The sequence below is a fragment of the Arvicanthis niloticus genome, chromosome 6, assembly GCF_011762505.2.
Source record: "Arvicanthis niloticus isolate mArvNil1 chromosome 6, mArvNil1.pat.X, whole genome shotgun sequence".
NCBI classification, from domain to species: domain Eukaryota; kingdom Metazoa; phylum Chordata; class Mammalia; order Rodentia; family Muridae; genus Arvicanthis; species Arvicanthis niloticus.
The window spans coordinates 86,252,814-86,270,171 of record NC_047663.1 but is presented as its reverse complement, the minus strand read 5'-3'; the positions used below and the strand labels follow the sequence as shown (position 1 = coordinate 86,270,171).

The 17,358-nt window shown below is 36.8% G+C and overlaps 1 protein-coding gene across 2 annotated transcripts in view; it reads right to left on the bottom strand.

Annotated features, from left to right (window-relative positions):
- Ranbp17 (RAN binding protein 17) overlaps nt 1–17,358 on the bottom strand; it is a 277,019-nt gene that overhangs the window by 193,888 nt on the left and 65,773 nt on the right. For both annotated transcript variants that reach the window (XM_034507004.2, XM_034507005.2), the window contains exon 14: nt 11,405–11,540. In XM_034507004.2, coding sequence (XP_034362895.1) covers nt 11,405–11,540 — 136 coding nt within the window. The remainder of the gene's footprint in view (nt 1–11,404; nt 11,541–17,358) is intronic.

Sequence of the window (17,358 nt, the reverse complement as noted above, 5' to 3'; positions counted from 1 at the left end):
AGAGTTGTGGCTTTAATTCCCAGTTATATGTGGCACATCTAGGAGACAATATCAACTTGGATCCTCTGAAAGCCTCGCTACTACCCCTTAGTCCAACAACTTACTATTTCTAAGTTCTTTGCTAAAAAAATAAACTTATGGTAATTTAGATAGTCTTCAACACAACTTGGTAATGATCTTAAATGTCCTGATTACATGCAATACCTTGAAAAACAGTTTCCTGATATTTAGAATGTTTGGGGCAGGAAACAGAATTTCTTTAAGAGCTTTCTTATTACCAGAAACAGCAGCTTTTTATTTTGGAGCAACTGCAGTGGACTAAACACAGTGCTAGGGATGTGCCCTGTCTTACTCATCCTAACATCAAGTGTCACTGCAGCTGAGGGTAAGGCAGCAAATATGCAGGCGAGCTTATGAATGCCCCAAGAACAGCAAAAACTACTAAGGGCCTAGGGCAGCCTTAAGGTACATCACACTAAAACCCAGGCCGCTTCCCCAGCCCAACACTGTTTCTCTTACTTCTAAATCAGCCACCGTTTCTTAACTAGACCGTTGAAACCCACTTTAGTCAGCATGAGGAAAAGAATCATGAACAAAGTGTCCTGAACACATAGCCTGTACTTCTCCATGCTGACTAACTAGATAAGGTGACTGCCTAGATTTTTCAATTTCAATCTTGAGCTCTTTCTGAACCTGAGAAAAACAAATAATCATCCTTATTTATTACAATATATGACAGAGGTTATCTGCAATCCTCATTATGCTGCTTTCCTAAACTCTAACTGCTAAACTTAAATGAGAGGCATTTGGAGCAATCTGAAAAATATTCAGTTCAATTAAAAGTAATTGATGCATGGTGAAATAATTCTTCCCAAAGCTGCTGTAAAATCTTCAAAAAAATAAAGCTACTTAATAATTTTCATCTCCTACAGGCTAGAGAGAAGCATTATTGCATATTAAAAATTGGAGTGTAGTTTTCCCAGAGGTAAAAGAAAGTTATTAAAACAACCTATTTATTGTTGATATAACTATCCATTTGTGCCACACAAAAAGTAACAAATTTCAGTACATTAAAAGAAAAGCTAATTAAGGTATAATTAGTATTTTCTGTATTTTGATAATTAGGGGTTAGTTGGCTATTCCTTTTCAAATTTCTATTTGATGCACCCCGACAATGGCTTTAATGAGGAACTAACGCTATTGAATCCCTCATGGCGGAGGAGTTTAGTGACCACTACTACATTACTTTCATTTATCACTGCCTCTTTACCTATAAATTAATCTAGCCCTGTAGCTATGTTGATCTACTTTATATCAATTTCTTCATCCATATCAGCTGAATATGTATGGCATTAACCTCATTTGCTAGTTGAGAAAAGCAGAATGAAAATGAGATCTAATTTCTTGCGCACAGCACAATTTCACAACTGCTGCTAATTCCCACCACCTGTCAGTGCAAAAAGCCTTCACTTTGTTGTAATTAAATAAAACAGTATATTTTTTAGCAGCTTTGAAAAATGCTAATCTTTCAAAAGTGTTCAGTGATCATTAATCATTAGGACAGTAAAAAACGTTTTCAGAATGCTCATCTATCCTTTGTTTAAGCAAAACAAAAATTTTGTCCAGTCACGGGACAGGAAGAAAATTAAACGAAACACACTTACAAATTAACTATTATATTTCACTCCACTGAAGTTTGTATTTATCTGGTCTGTTATCACAGTAGTCAAGAGTACTGTGTAACCTAGAGATACCTAGAATGATCAAAGAAGCAGAAATACAGAAAGCAGACATTATTTTCTGAAGTCAGTAGGAATTAAAAATGCACATTAAAGCCGTTTATGTGATGTAGAAGCTACCTTTATAAGACTGTGGATATAGAATAACAGAGTTATAGTTGCTGATAATACTTTGTACATTTTATTTACTAAGCTGACCACCATATCATAGATTAGTCAGTAGAACAAAGTCAGACCTCCAGCCTGAGACAATCGTACTGCAGTACTTTCAATTGGACTGCACTGTGTTTCCTAGAAATATATAAGTAAAAGGTGAAATTGTAGACTACAACAGATTCTTTCTAGGTGACAGAGGAGGAACCCATTGCTCTAATGCTAGAAACAGCAAGCCAGTGCTTCCATCTGCACTGGCATTTTGCTACCACTTTGGCTTTTCTTGTTTGTAGCACTGTAACAATACTAAATAGTCATGGTAATCATCAGTAACGTGGCTTCATATTCTCACATAATTCTTAAGAAGCTGAGTTAGTTTTCCTGAAGAAACAAACACAAACCCCCAATTTATGTCAGTTAAACAGTTGCAGTAAGTTGTAGTCAGCATACCCATTACTCAGAAAGGAGTCAGACTGGTACCCCCTTCTTACACCTGCTCTAACCACCAAGCCCCAAATGATAAGGGACTAGTACATAAGCAGCTAATAACTAATACCAGAGCTTCTAATTATAAAAAAATATAGATTTCAAGTGAAATACTGCCTAATCCTCCTCAGTGAGGTATGCAGTGAACATCTACGCTGCAGGACCACTGTCTTCAACTCTTATTTGCACATTAATATGACTTTCTATCTTGCCAATTAAATAAGAATTAAACCATCAGAATATGTACTGGAGGCTCAAAAGTCAAAGAAGAATAAGCAGCTGTGACAGGATTCTTGCAGAGGGCAGCTTCAAGGTTTCTGTAGTACACGAAAGATGGACTCGTTCTGACCTGGATTCCCCTCAAAAGGCAGCTTAGGGTTTCTGCAGCACAAGGGGGATGGACTCCTTCTGACCTGGACTGCCCTCAACAATCTTCTTTAAAGGGGTCTAAGCAAAAGAAAACAAGTCCATCCAGAGAGGCAGTGCTCATACTTTGACACATTTCTAGCCGGTATTCAGGTCTGCGTATGGCTCCATCGTGGACAAAACAAAGTTTTTTCCAAGATGTATTCATGCTCAAATTTCCTTTAAGAATATTTTAAAGAGCAGAATCCCAGCCAGAACTCCAAAACGGAATGTTTCCCATTTTCATCTTACCAACAGATTCACTATGTTTTTTTTTTTTTTTTTAGAAGTCCCTGAATTTTAAACATCATCTATTACTGTCCAGAAGAAAGGACTATCAAATACATGGAACTGGTTTTCTGAAAGAAAAATTATATATTATATATACCACACATCTCACCTTTGGATTGTGAGGAAAGGTTATCTTGTGCATAATTTCTATTAAGACCAAACACTATTCTAAAAAATTACAAACAATATGGGGGAATAACTAAAAAATATAAAATTTTATTAATGATATATCTTTTATATTACATGATTTTTAATGCTAAAAATGATTTAAAGATACATCATAGTTACTATAGTCCCTGATACTTTATTATTTTTCCTATTTCAATTCCTTAGAATCATTTAAAAAATTCAATCATCCTAAGTTATGGTAAATAAATAGAAAATAGGACAGTTGGAAGTCCACTACCAAAGAAACTGTCATCTCTGCCTAACTTTGTAAAATTAACTTACATCAGCAAAATATAAATACCCAAGAAAATACAAAGTCATTTATAAGACTGTACTTTATAATTTATCCATAGTTCTCAAAAATTTATGAATATTTTAGATTTTTGTAATTGTTAAAAATAAATTTTTAAACGAGAGCAAAACATGGATTTGAAATATTATGAATAATTATAATTTTATCAAAATGTGTTTAGGTGAAAATGTGTTTCCAGGGAGATATAACTGTAAAATTTGCACAGGATTGGGTGTCCAAAGATGGCATGTTTAATGGCAAAAAAAAAAAAAAAAAAAAGAATCCAAGATCTGTTTTCCAATTTGCATCATATATTTCTCCAGTGACTATCATAATCTTAGTGACCCACAGCTGCTAAAACTTCAACTGCAGGTTCATTTGCTCTAACTCTTCTTGTCTAATGCTGAATGTTTTTCAATTAGCACTTATATGTACACAGGGAGTTAATACTTCAAAGTTGAACTTATCAATTCCATTTATACAGTGAAAAAAAACTTAAAAATTATACAACAATGCAGGTCTTCAGTTTGCTTTCCTAAACATGTTTTAAGGTTATGGAATGAATGCATGATCACTGAAAAAGGACAAATCCCTTTGTAATAAAGAAATTCTGTAAATCAGTAGACTATAAGTACTATTATCTATCAAGATGGAAAAACCAACTAGGTCAAATAATATAAAAAATACTATAATAAATTTATAGAATTTAATCAAACTGACAATGCGCCAGAATTCAACTTTGAAAACTTTTAAAACACTTAAAACTTCCCCAAAGTCATTCAGCATTATTCCCTAATAATTAAACTTCAAAATGTAATCTTAATGTCACAGGCACTTTGCCCCTATAATCTACATGATGTTTGCTACACTAGAATATTTAAAATACTGTTTAAAATGTTTTAAACCTCCTACTTCTATCCTAAGTGAAAATTCTTTTTTCCTAAAAATTATGTATCAAACACAAACAGAAAGTTTACTAACACTCAAAATATATTCAAGTATCTGGAAACAGTGTCTAATTTATGATTTCCAGACTGGATTATACACACAAATCTACCAGTCTCTCTAAGTGTTTTCCTATCAGTTTCGTAGTAACTGTTAGCAGCACAAGGTTCCCGAGGCCTGACAACTGTAGGGAGAGAATGCCATCTGCTGCTCTACGTGTGTATTCAACAGCAGGAAATGCTGGACCATAACATAAAAAAGTCAATGACCCAAACCTTGGAAAGACACACACACAAAAAATAGGATTTCTGGTTTTATTTCAAGCAATTTGAAAAGACATCAACAAGCACTGCTTTGCTATAGCAATTCTGTTATTCCACAGATTTAAAAGGACATGATACCCTGATAAGTCATGTTCAAGTTTACAAAAATGGTTTGTACTCAAATACTGAGAAACAACCATCTAAAAAGGGAGGATGCTTGCAGAGTTTTAAGGAGTTATTTCTATAATTTTCTGTTTCTGAATGTGTTCTACACACAAAATGATCGTGTAATTTATCCTTCAAGTCAGGATGACTTAGATGAACAGAAAACAAAGCTATTAATGATGTTAACAAGTGTCAGGATGTAAATCGTTAGCAGACTGTGAGTGTGTGGCACCACCCAACTTATAAATGAGTAACTTGTCTTCCTCCTCTGGAGCCAGAGCCTTCCAGTGCCTTGAGAGCCTTCTTGAAAAGCAGAGTGAAATCCGTGGCTGGTGGCACAGTTGTTCAGCACCATTCACTGACAGCCTCTCTCTTCTTGTTTAATTGTCTTGGCATCCTTGTCAAAAAATCAGTGTTAGGAGCACTATCTGAACACCCACCGTTACCTGTATGTATGTTCCTGGACATGTGACATACTGTTTTCATTGTTGCTTTGTAAAAAAGTTTCAAATTGAACTATGGCCCTTGCCATTTTTATCCAAGAGTGTTATGGTTATCCTAGACCCTTTCCACCTCCTGAATGCTAGGATATGGTTGTCAGTTCCTGCAAGCAAGGAAGCAGAGATGCTGGCAGACAACATGCTCAAAGCGTGTGGATCAACTTGCAGAGTGATCCTCTTTGCCAACATCAGGTTTCCTAAGGCAAGATCAATGGATCCTCTTTGCCACTGTAAGGGTCTTTTAACTTCTTTCAAAAATATTTTTTATTTATTATTTTTTTCGTTTTGTTTTGGAGATAAGGTTTTTCTGTATGTATTCCTGCATGTCCAGGAACTCACTCTGTAGACCAGGCTGACCTTAAACTCAGAGATCTGCCAGCCTCTGCCTCCAAAGTGCTGGGATTGGAGACATATGCCACCACCACCCAACAACAATATTTTTTAGTTTTCAGATTATAAAAGTCACACTTCTTTTGTTACATATAATTGTAAGTATTACGTTAGTTTTTTAAAATTATTATTATTTTAAAATCAGAGATTTCTACTTTTTGGTTTGTTTTGGTTCAAGCAAATTGAATAGTTTGGGTTTCTTCACTGATTCATTTCGCCCCATTCCCTATCTCTTTCTGAGGCAATGTTTGGCTGGATGGCTCAGGCCAACACAGTATTTGCTATGAAGTCCAAGGTAGCCTTAAATTTGTGATCCTTTTATCTCAAACTCCTAAATGCTGGAACTACAGGGATAAACTACACCATGCTGGGCTCAAATATTTTTTGAATACTCTCTTGTGTAGTTACTGATATTATTATATACTGTACACTTGCTGGTATAATTACTTCCAGTAGGTCCTTACAATTGTTTTCCATATATAAGGATATGTGATTTGCTAACAGGGACAGTTCCGTTTCCTTTTTGTAGCCTACATTCCTTTCATTTATTTCACTTGGTCACTTTCCCTGGCCAGAATCTACATCACAATGTTTAACACAAGTCTCAACAGTATCACTGTACTCTTACACCCGGTTTTATATGGTGTTCAATTATTTGGCCTGATGTTTTTTTTAATTTTAGTATTTGTTCCTATTCATATAGGAATGAGCTTTTAAAGATTACTCTTTTCCAAAGTTGCTTTGATTGTCCACTATTTGTTAATCTGCACTCTTTGTAGGCAGCTGTTGATTACGAACAACCTCATGAGTTGTTGTTACACGTCAATTCAACGTTCTGTATCTTAATGAGCTACCTTCAGGCATTTGTCTTTAAGGAACATTTGTAACCAGCTGTTCACTATTCTCTCTAACTCATTTCTTTAAAGCTGGCGACTATTTCATTCTTCATCTCAGTGTGCCGAGTCCCCTTCTTTTCCTTTGGCCAAACCGCCTTAAAGTGTATTATTCCTAAAAACAACTGTTACTATTATGACTACTACTAGTGGGGCTTTGAATACTTTACTCGTTTTAAATTTTCCATTCAATTAATTTCTATTCATCTCTATTACTTCCTTTCTTCTTGTGATTTAATTTCTTCTAGTGTTCCCTAGTGTGATAAGAGGCTGATTTAATCTCAATCAATCTCTCTCTCTCTCTCTCTCTCTCTCTCTCTCTCTCTCTCTCTCTCTCTCTCTCTCTGCAAGGTTTTGGAGCTCAACCCATGTATTTTCAGACTTCTCACAACCAGGATTACATTCATCACCACATCCTGTTTTGTTTTTTTTTTTTTAAATTCCATTGATTGATTAATTGACTGAAACAGGGTCTCACTGTGTAGCGTAGACAGATCTGGAACTTGCTATGTAGATCAGGCTCATGTGAAATCACAGATGTCTGCTTGGTACCACTTTGCTCTGCCTCTGGATCACTGAGATTAAAGGTGTGCACTATCACTTCGGCTCTTTAATGTAGGTATTTATAGCTTTAAGTTAGCCTTCATTACCACTTTACTAGTATTCTTTATATATTTTGCTATGTTGTGTTTTCATTTTTATTCATCTGAAAGTATTTTTAGACTTCTCTATGATGGCTGAAACCCAGTAGAGTCTTGCATTTGAACCTTAGCAACAAAGATGAATATAAAGTCCTTTGTGCTTAGTGAATATACTTGGCATATTTCAGTTCCTTCAAATGTATTAAGGGTTTTTCTGTTGTTGTGGTTTAATGGTATAGTATATGGTGTGGGCACTTATATGTATTCTGGTATTTAGGAGTGGAATATTCTATAGATATCTTCTGACATGGCTAGTTTGTAGTGGTATTCAAGTGAGATTTTTGTTCTATTACTGAGTGTGTTATTGTGTCTTCATGTTGAACTCTATAGTAGTCATAAATATATGAGAGAAAGTTTGTTGTTTATGTTCTATTTGAATTCATAAATGTATATTTTATAATTATTTTACTTTCCTGTACTCCTTTTTTAAATCAAACACTTCTGAGGAACTGGGAAGACAGTTGATTCTTACCAGCATGAGGACCTACCTGCCTTTAATCCACAGAACCCATATAACAAGCAAGGTATGCATTGATATGTAATCCTAGCACTGGAGAGGTGGAGACGGGATACTGGGATAGTACCTGGGCCTCCTTGGCTAGCGGATCTAAATTAATCAGTGAGTTCCAGGGTAAGTAACAGACCTTGTCTCCAAAAACAAGGTGGGCAGCAAATGAGGAATGACATCTGAGGTGGACCTCTGTCTTCCACAGCATGCATATACACATGGACATGCACCTGTTATGTGTACACATCTACACACACACACACACACACACACACACACACACACACAATTTACTGAATAGATCATTTGAATTTCCTTCATATACCTGGCCTTAACACACAGTAGACACAGCAGTCATTTCATACTGAGTATAAATATGCAACGAAAAAAGAAACAGCAACATTTTTAGTACAAAACATGTCATAGAGTGGAATCAAGTGTCCAAAGAAAATGTTGTAAAATGGACACTCTGACTATTGGAGAAATTTATCCTGTAAATGAGGATAACCACTAAAAAATTTTAAGAATGTGTGTGTGTTTCTCATCATAGACTGCCAAAATGTCAAGCCTATAAGAGGAATGATAAAACATACCTAATTTGCTGGGATATGAAAATGAATTTTCTAATACTTATGAAGACAACTGCACAATCTAACAAAGCTAGAGACATGCATTCTATAATTTCGTATTTACTTCTGTTATTTTTTACACTCTTAAGCATACAAGAACAAGAATATTTACTACAGAATTGAAAAACTAGAAACAGTGTATGTTATCAACAAGGAAAAATGAAAATATGTCACAGTAATGCATTAATGTTTCTACCATTCAATTTTGTAATAAATAAATCTGTGTGTCTCATCATCAATAAAATTCAAAAACAGAAATTCCCAAAGCAGGCAGCTTACTGCAGATCCCAATTGCAAACTAATTTCATATAAAGCTAATCATGTTGTATTTTGTGTACAAATACACAGAAACCTGAACAAAGAACAGACTCACAGGTAACAATAACACAAAATTTATAACAACTGCTACTTTTGAGCAAAAGATGATTAAAAACCAATAATGAAACTAGGAACAGGGTCCTCAATCTTTAATTTAAAATCTGTAGGTATGAAGCCAAGAATACAAAGCACTAAGACCTGATCAAGCTGGATAATAGGCATGGGGAAGTCCACTACATTTCCCTCTCATTTTCCATGAAGATTACTGATGGCAGAATGGATAATAGAACGTGGTGGAAGAGAAAAAAAAAAGGGGGGGGGGAACAGAGGGGAAGGGAGGGAGGGAAGGAGGGAGAAAGAAAGACAACTAGAAACAAGGAGTGCAATCTAAATCCTTTAAAGAAATCAATGAGAAGCAATGCAAATGAATGGAAGAGGAGGAGGCATGAGACAAGGGTGGCCTGCAGACACTTGGAAAATTAAACCAGCAAAATCAGGGTACAGAGCAGTCACAAGAAGCACAATGGAAACATTCTGGGCTCCACCTGATGCTTCTTGAATATTAGAAGGCAAAAAAGGATTTTCCAGCAGAGATCCTATATGGAAGACTCTGTTCAGTGTTCCAGAGGAAAGGTACAAAACAGACAAATACAGCAAAGTCAATGGCAGAACAGGCTTTCAATAAGGCATCCAATCAAATACGAATCCAAAAATGCAGAAACATTTATTCAAGCATTCAAAGCCTCAGTTTCCATGTTCATAAAATAGAAACTGTTAATGAAATAACTATTTTCATACTGGTTTTATGAGAATCAATTAGATAATACTTGTCAGGTTCTCAGCAAAGAATCTAACAGAGACTGTTTACTAAATGACCAATGTGATTTATAGCTCACCACATTTCCCACTTACAGGACACAGTTATAACACATGTCTTTTATGACTCTTTATGGAATCCACCTTGGTATCTAAACTATTATATATTATGTGGGGGTTTTTTTGTTTTTTGCTTTTTCGAGACAGGGTTTCTCTGTGTAGCCCTGGCTATCCCGGAACTCACTCTGTAGACCAGGCTGGCCTTGAACTCAGAAATCCGCCTGCCTCTGCCTCCCAAGCACTGAGATTAAAGGCGTGCGCCACCACTGCCCAGCTATTATGTTTTATATATTTTATATATTTATAATATTATATATTATATTTTACATTTTGTGCAAGTTTTTAGAAAATGGTCAACATCCAAATTGGAAAGACTGCTCAGTGGCCAAATAAAATGTCATATATATTCAAGCAAGAAAGTATGAAATTGTATCACTTCTTTTAAAGGTAAAGAAAATTTTACCTGAAACTTTATCCCTGCCCCCCCCCAAAAAAAATCAGTCTTTTTTTCTTTCTCTGCCCGTATCTTCCACCCTACTCCCCCCCCACTCCCTTTCTGCCCTTGTCCCCGTTTTTCAGTACTGTGGATTGAACCTAGTACCTTATGTATAGTAATCAAGTGCTCTACTCCCATACCATGATCCTAACCTCATAAAACATAGTCTTAAAATCAAATAATGGTTTGCAAGTAGTAAAAATAATTCCATAGTATTTGCATATAACCTACACACATCTTCCCCTGACATTTTAAGTCATCTCTAGATTCCATACAATATGTACAAGTGTTATCATAATTTCTACATGGCTGGGCAGTAGTGGCGCACGCCTTTAATCCCAGCACTTGGGAGGCAGAGGCAGGCGAATTTCTGAGTTCGAGGCCAGCCTGGTCTACAGAGTGAGTTCCAGGACAGCCAAGGCTAACAGAGAAACCCTGTCTCGAAAAACAAAAAAAAAAAATAATAATAATAATTCCTACATATTTTTAGGGGATGTTGACAAGGGAAAAGTTAAAACATGTTTAATACAAATGAAATGTTTTCAATGCACGGTTGGTTGAACCCATAGATGTAGAATGCATAAATACAGAAGCATGTGCATGCTCCAAAGTATTCCCTTAGGACTCACATAAACACCCTCAATAATCTTTTATTATGACTCTAAATCAATTTATCTAAAACTTGCCAATGCTAACCTTTCAATTATCGCATTACAAGTACTCCAGCATCACAGTGATGTAGCTGCTGTCTGTTTAGTATATATCTAAATTCAGCTAGTCCACATGACTTAGCACATAAGAATACCACGGAATGAATGAAATATACTAGAAATCACTTAAATGTCCACCCTTCCAAACCTCAGAACTATTAAAACAAAAAATCTTGTTTCCAATTGTGAAATGTAAAAAAACATTATCTATTAAGTTGCATTGTAAAATCCAAAGTATTTAAATTACTATCTGAATAAAAATATTATTCCTTTAGAGAAAATGATAAATGTACATTTGAAACAAGTAAATTAATTTTGCATTGTGTTTCAGTATCAATTCAACAGATGAATTTAGTTATCAATTATATGTCTGTGGTAAAGAGACAATATTTATCACTCAACTCCCACCTGTTATGTGTCTATATTCATGCTTATTCCCAATAACACACTAAGGCTTTCTGATAGTACAAACCTACCTTTGAGGTTCTCTGAAGCTGATCGCCAACATAAGTTTTACGAAACTGATCCAAAAACCAGAGAACTGCAAGTTCTATTTTCTCATTGGTGCGGCGAGGCAATCTGGTATCCATTAAAGATATAAGCTGAAAAACACTTTCCATGAAGAAAAAAGAAAGCTTAGTATAAATTTTCAGAGGAATAATATGCAGGTATTTATTACAAACATATAATCACTCAAAAAGTAATAAAATACAAAAGCACATAACCATCTGAAATCCTACCTTTGTAAGGCTCAATTGGTCTAGTTTCTCCCAGTCTTTACATATAACCCTCCTATAAGTGACAATATACATACTACTCTACTAAAGGTTATATATAGATATATAACATATATGTATAAATCTATAATATGCAGATATAAAAGTAAATATTCTTTTATTTTTAGTAAATAGATATTAATGATCTTCACTTGTATTTATAAATGTTTCAAAATCACGATTCAATTTTTTAAAATTCAGAACCATATCTATTAAGGTTCTTAGTACATTCAGTACACTATTAATGAATCATTAAATTTTTACCTAAAACATACAAAAATATTGAAAATTTTTAAAAGAAAATCAAACTGTGTGTAGACAGAAAATTTGACTGGAGGCTGAACCTAGGTCTCTATAGCATTCTACAATTTATATTCCTTATTTTGTGCTTTTGAAACAGGGTCTCACTAAGTTGCCCAAACTGGTTTGAATTCATTCTGTAGCCCAGGCAGACCTGGAACTTGTGATCTTCCTGAGTAACAGGAAAGCATTACTGGGATACTTCAACCATATTCAATATCACACTATTATTAACTATTATTATTTGTTACAAATGATACATTTTCAATTTAATATTATTAAAAATTGTTATTATTAGCAAATTATAAGATAAAAGTAAGTTTCTTAACTTTTATTTCTATATAATACATAATTCTCAGCCTTATATTTTCATTGAAGACATCCTTCAACATTTTTATGAGATCTTCCTAGTAGGTGATTGCTAAGTTCCTTGCATTAACAAAATCAATATATTGTACCTCGGCTTCCTTGTCTGGCCTCAATAGGAGAGGAAGCACCTAGCCTTGCAGAGACTTGAAGTGCCAGGGTTAGGGGATGGGGGTGGGTGGGAGCACCCACTCAGAGGAGGAGACAGGGAAGAGGAGAAGGATTGTGGGAGGGGTGACAGGGAGGAGGGCAGAGAACAGGATGTAAAGTATGAATAAGTAAAAAGAAATTAAATTAAAATTTTAAAAAAAGAAAGAAAAAAGGTGGTGATGGGGAAGGAACAGGAAGGATCAGGTGTGGGAAGCACAGAGGAAGAGAGAACTGTGAAAGAAAACTGGAGCCAATATGTAGGAGAGGATGGCCGGGCATAGGTGGGAGAGGAGTTTCTTGGTCCCATAAAAAATGAACAAAGAGTGGCAGGGGAGAATGTGAGAGTGGGGAGGGGGTAGTGGGGGGGGTAGGAGTGGGCACTGCCTCATAAAGGCATGAGGAGGGGGGATGGGATAGGAGGTTTCTGGGTGGTGGGAGGAAGTGGGGTAAGGGGATAAAATCTGAAAGGTAAATATAATACCCAATTTTTTTAAAAAAAAAAGATGAAAAAAGAAAGAAAAAAGAAAACTAGGAAATTTAATAACACGAAAAAAAGGATTTAGAAATTTAGGAGGCAGTTTATGTTAATGGAAACAGCATCATAGAAACTGGAAAATCACACCCTCATAGAAGCACAAGGAGGGGAGATGGGATAAGGGGTTCCTGGGTGGTGGGGAGAATGGGATAAGGGGATAAAATTTGAAATGTAAATATTACAACCAATTTTAAAAGGGGGGGGGGGAAGAAAAGTTGTTAGAATCAACAGCTTTTAAAAAATGTCAGCCCTCTAGGAAAAAAAATTTTTTTTTTCTTGATACTAATACTTGTTCTGAGAATTGTATATTGCAGAATACACAGCCTTGGTGTATCTACTCATCAAGCAAACTTAGCAGACCTGCCCAAACCTCCGATGTCCTGGAATTCCATCTGGATGCAGTAAAGACACAGCGTCAGAGGCTTATCAATTTACTCTTCCCCACACCCCTCTTCTAATATCTCAACGCCCATAATCAGCTTGAAAAAGTTAAAGAGTCAGTGCCCCTATTCCCTGGGCTTGGGGACTAAGGTGATTAATATTGGTCTGTCTTTCTAGGGAAGAGTAGTGGTTTTGTTGGAACAGGGAGGATTAGCTAAGACTTATTGCATAGCCATATCCTATTGGTAGAAATCTGTATAATTAATATCAAGATGAAGTTATAATTTTTTAAATGGTACAAAATTTACTTTGATTTCAAATTGAAGGTTTTCATTGGTACGAGCTTCTTATTGATATAAAAGGGAGATGAATATTGATACTCTCATGGGCATTGTGCCTGTATAACACATTTAGGAATACAAGACTTAGACCCAGTCCTTCTTTAACTTTTTAAACTGATTTGGGATGGTTAGCCTATGAATTAAGGGCCTATAGCAAATTCATGGCTTTGAGTTTATTGTTAGGGTGTTTTCCATATTTTATTTAGAAATAGCTGAGAGGAGTTAACAGACAACAGTCCAGATTACCTTACATGGATAGTTGGTTTTCAAAATGTCAGAAGTCCATAGAATTGACGTTACAAATATTTCTATATTAATGTTCATTTTGATTAGAGACCTGTCTTCTCCTGACAGCTTCCTGTCTTGGATTCTAAGAAGAAATTGCGCATCCTTAGAGTTACTCCAGTTGTGTGGTGACAACCACTAGGCAAGAATTGCCTCTTTTCATCTACAGACAAATTACTGTCCAGAAAAGGACACACTTGCAGAATAGTCGACTGATTATATCTGCCTAGACAGAGTAATCAGCCCTTAATAATTCTGCATCACTAAGGTCTGTCAGATGATTCTGGGCCAGAAGGCTAAAGATTTGATGCTTCAACATTCGGTAGTATAGGGGCTTTTCAGGTGTTCAGCGGTCTCTATAAATTGGCTAAGTTTTAGAAGCTATGCTTAGTGCTTCCCAAAATTTCAGTTAACTCAGTCATTCTGGATTTCTGACAGGGTTGAAGACCTATAGCCTCATAGCCAATCCTGGCTATTTACTTTAAGAGAAAAGATCTGAGTGGATGGTTTTCAGCTGACATTCATTCTAAAGCCAAGAAAAAAGCCAGGCTCAAAACTAAGTGTTTCAGTTAGGAGAGATGACAGAGGTTCTGGTTAATCAACAAAATAATGGACTGGGTATTAGGACTATCTTGTACCTCACTGGTACAATTAGGAATAATTATGCTCTAATTGTATTTTGAGACAAAAGTTTTATTTTAACAGGAAAGGTGATATGTAGGAGAAGCTAAGGGGGAAGGAGTACCGAGAAGAAGAGATGGAGTAAGGAGAGGAGAAGATGGAGACGAGAAGCTAGGTGATGGGGGGGAGGGGCATGGAGGCAGATGTTCACGTGTCTCCACCAGTCAAAGATGGTTTATATATCTAGGTTGGGTACTGGGTTACACTTCTGATTGAGCATTACCAAAGTTATAAAGCCTTTGATTAACATTTTAAAAAAATTGTATAAAAGCAAAAAGGAAAAGGGGGTATGGGATAGGGGTTTTCTAGGGAGGGGAAATGGGGAAAGGGGATGGCATCTGAAATGTAAATAAAGTATTAAAAAAAAAAAAGAAAAGAATACTGGAGTCAGTGGGGAGTTGGGGACAACTCTAGGACAAGCTAGAACCCCAGGGCAATAGAAACTCCCAGGAATCTATGAGGGTGACCCTAGCTAAGACTCCTAGCAATGAGGGATATGGAATCTGAAACAGCCATCCACTGTAACTAGAAAAGACTTCCAATGGAGGGATTGGGACATCGACACATGCACAAAACCTTCGACAAAAAAATCTGTCCTGCCTACAAGATGTGCAGGAGTAAAGATGGAGCAGAAATTGAGAGAAGGGACAACCAAAGACTGGCCCAATTTAAGACTCATGTCATGAGAGTGCCCACCCCTGACACTACTGATGAGATTCTGCTATACTTGCAGACAGAAGCCTAGCATAACTGTCATCACAGAGGCTTCACCCGGGCAACTGGTGGAAACTGATGCAGAGACTCACAGCCAAACATTAGGTGGAACTCAGGGAATCCTGTGGAAGAGGGGGAGGAGGGCTCGAAGGAGCCACAGAGATGTTGGTCTTCATGTGGGACACCTAACAAATGGAGCAGAGGCTGTCTCTGACTCTGCTACCTGCCTTTGGACCCCTTTCTCTTAATTGGACTGTCTAGGCTCAATAGGAGAAGTTGTTCCTAGTCCTACTGCAACTTTGATATGCCAAGGTGGGCAATCCATGGCAGGCCTCTTCTTCTATGAGGAGAAAGGAAGGGGAAATGGAAGAAGGAAAGTAAGAGGGGACACTGGGGGAGGGGAGGGAGGGGAAGCTGTAATCACTATGTAAAGTAAATAAATTAATAAAAAATGATGAGCAATAAAGACTTTAGCTTAGAAGAGAACTACATTCCAAGAAAGCGTTACCAGTACTAAGAACCTGCCAATAATTTCAAATGGGCTAATGGACAGCCTCCAATGACTGTATAAAACCATAATAAATCATCATATATTAACTAATATAAAAATTTTTAGAAAACTAGGAGAAAAGATTATACAGTTACTCTGTAAATGATTTCCTAACATCAATGAGGAGAGGAGGATGAAACTGAGAAGAAAAAGCTGGAAGTGTTTCCACTAATAAGTGCTAACCCGCGGGACTGCCAGAGAGGAACTGGACAACAAGACATGCTGGGAAGGGCAGCTGCCTGCCTGCTCTGAATGCCAGTGTACTCTATACCCCTAAACTTCCCTCAACGTGGGGAAGCCTTTTCTGTGTGGCCAAGTGGACTATAGTCACTCTGTATGACTAAGGAAGACCCTTAGGAAAATACACTGCTGAGTCCTCAGGGAAGCCACTCTGACATCTACCATCTGGTTCTTTTGAATTAGAGTGTGCTGACCACAGCATCAGAGGCTCAAGCAAAGCTAAAGTAGTTCCAGAGGGCAGCTCACCAGGAGCACCAGATAATTCCAGTAACACAGGGTCTGATGTGCCTCTCATAGGAGAGACGTACAGCGAAGAGGTACAAAGCACAGACAACCGGAGTTTAGGACAGATGGAGACTGCAGATCTGTAAGGAGGAAATGCGACGTGAACAAGAAGAAATTTTGTAGTGACAGCGCAATGGATTTAAGAAAACCTGACCTATGAGATAGACATACAGTTGGGACATGTAACTATGGGAGTGCTACACACATAAACACAAGTCCTATTCACGCTAGAATCCACCACTATAAAGCCAGGTAAGAACCTTGGGATTTGGTGCCACCAACTGAACGAAGATCCATATTGCTGCAATGGAAGGAATGGGGGCAGTAGGTGAACTCCTCCTGCACTAGAACATGAAGCTCTGTGAGCAGAATTTGCTACAAACATCAATAACAAAAAAGCTGCAGAGACTAGTGTCCCAGAGCCCTTAAAAGGACCTTTTAGAACTAACCAGAATTCTACTGCTCTAAGGAAGTATTCTGGAAGCAAAGGGAAGAGTCAAACTTAACAGTGTGATCTCTGGATATATGGGTATAGAATAATTTGGGGGAGGGGTACATCCTTACAGTCTTAAGTGGGATTAAGGAGCTAAGAAACCATAGCAAAGTAGGTTCAGTTCATTGCATTACTCTTGATAATTTTTTGTCTACCCTATTTTATTTTCTTATCCTTACACTCCTCAATCCCAGAGACACCACACACACCACAGAAACTTAAACACTGCCCAGTGCCCAGAGCTCTTCTTCCATTTACTGGTGTACTGATTTACTCAGTGAGCAGTCGAACCAGAAACCAGAGGCTGTCATTATACTCAGCTGAGAAACTGAG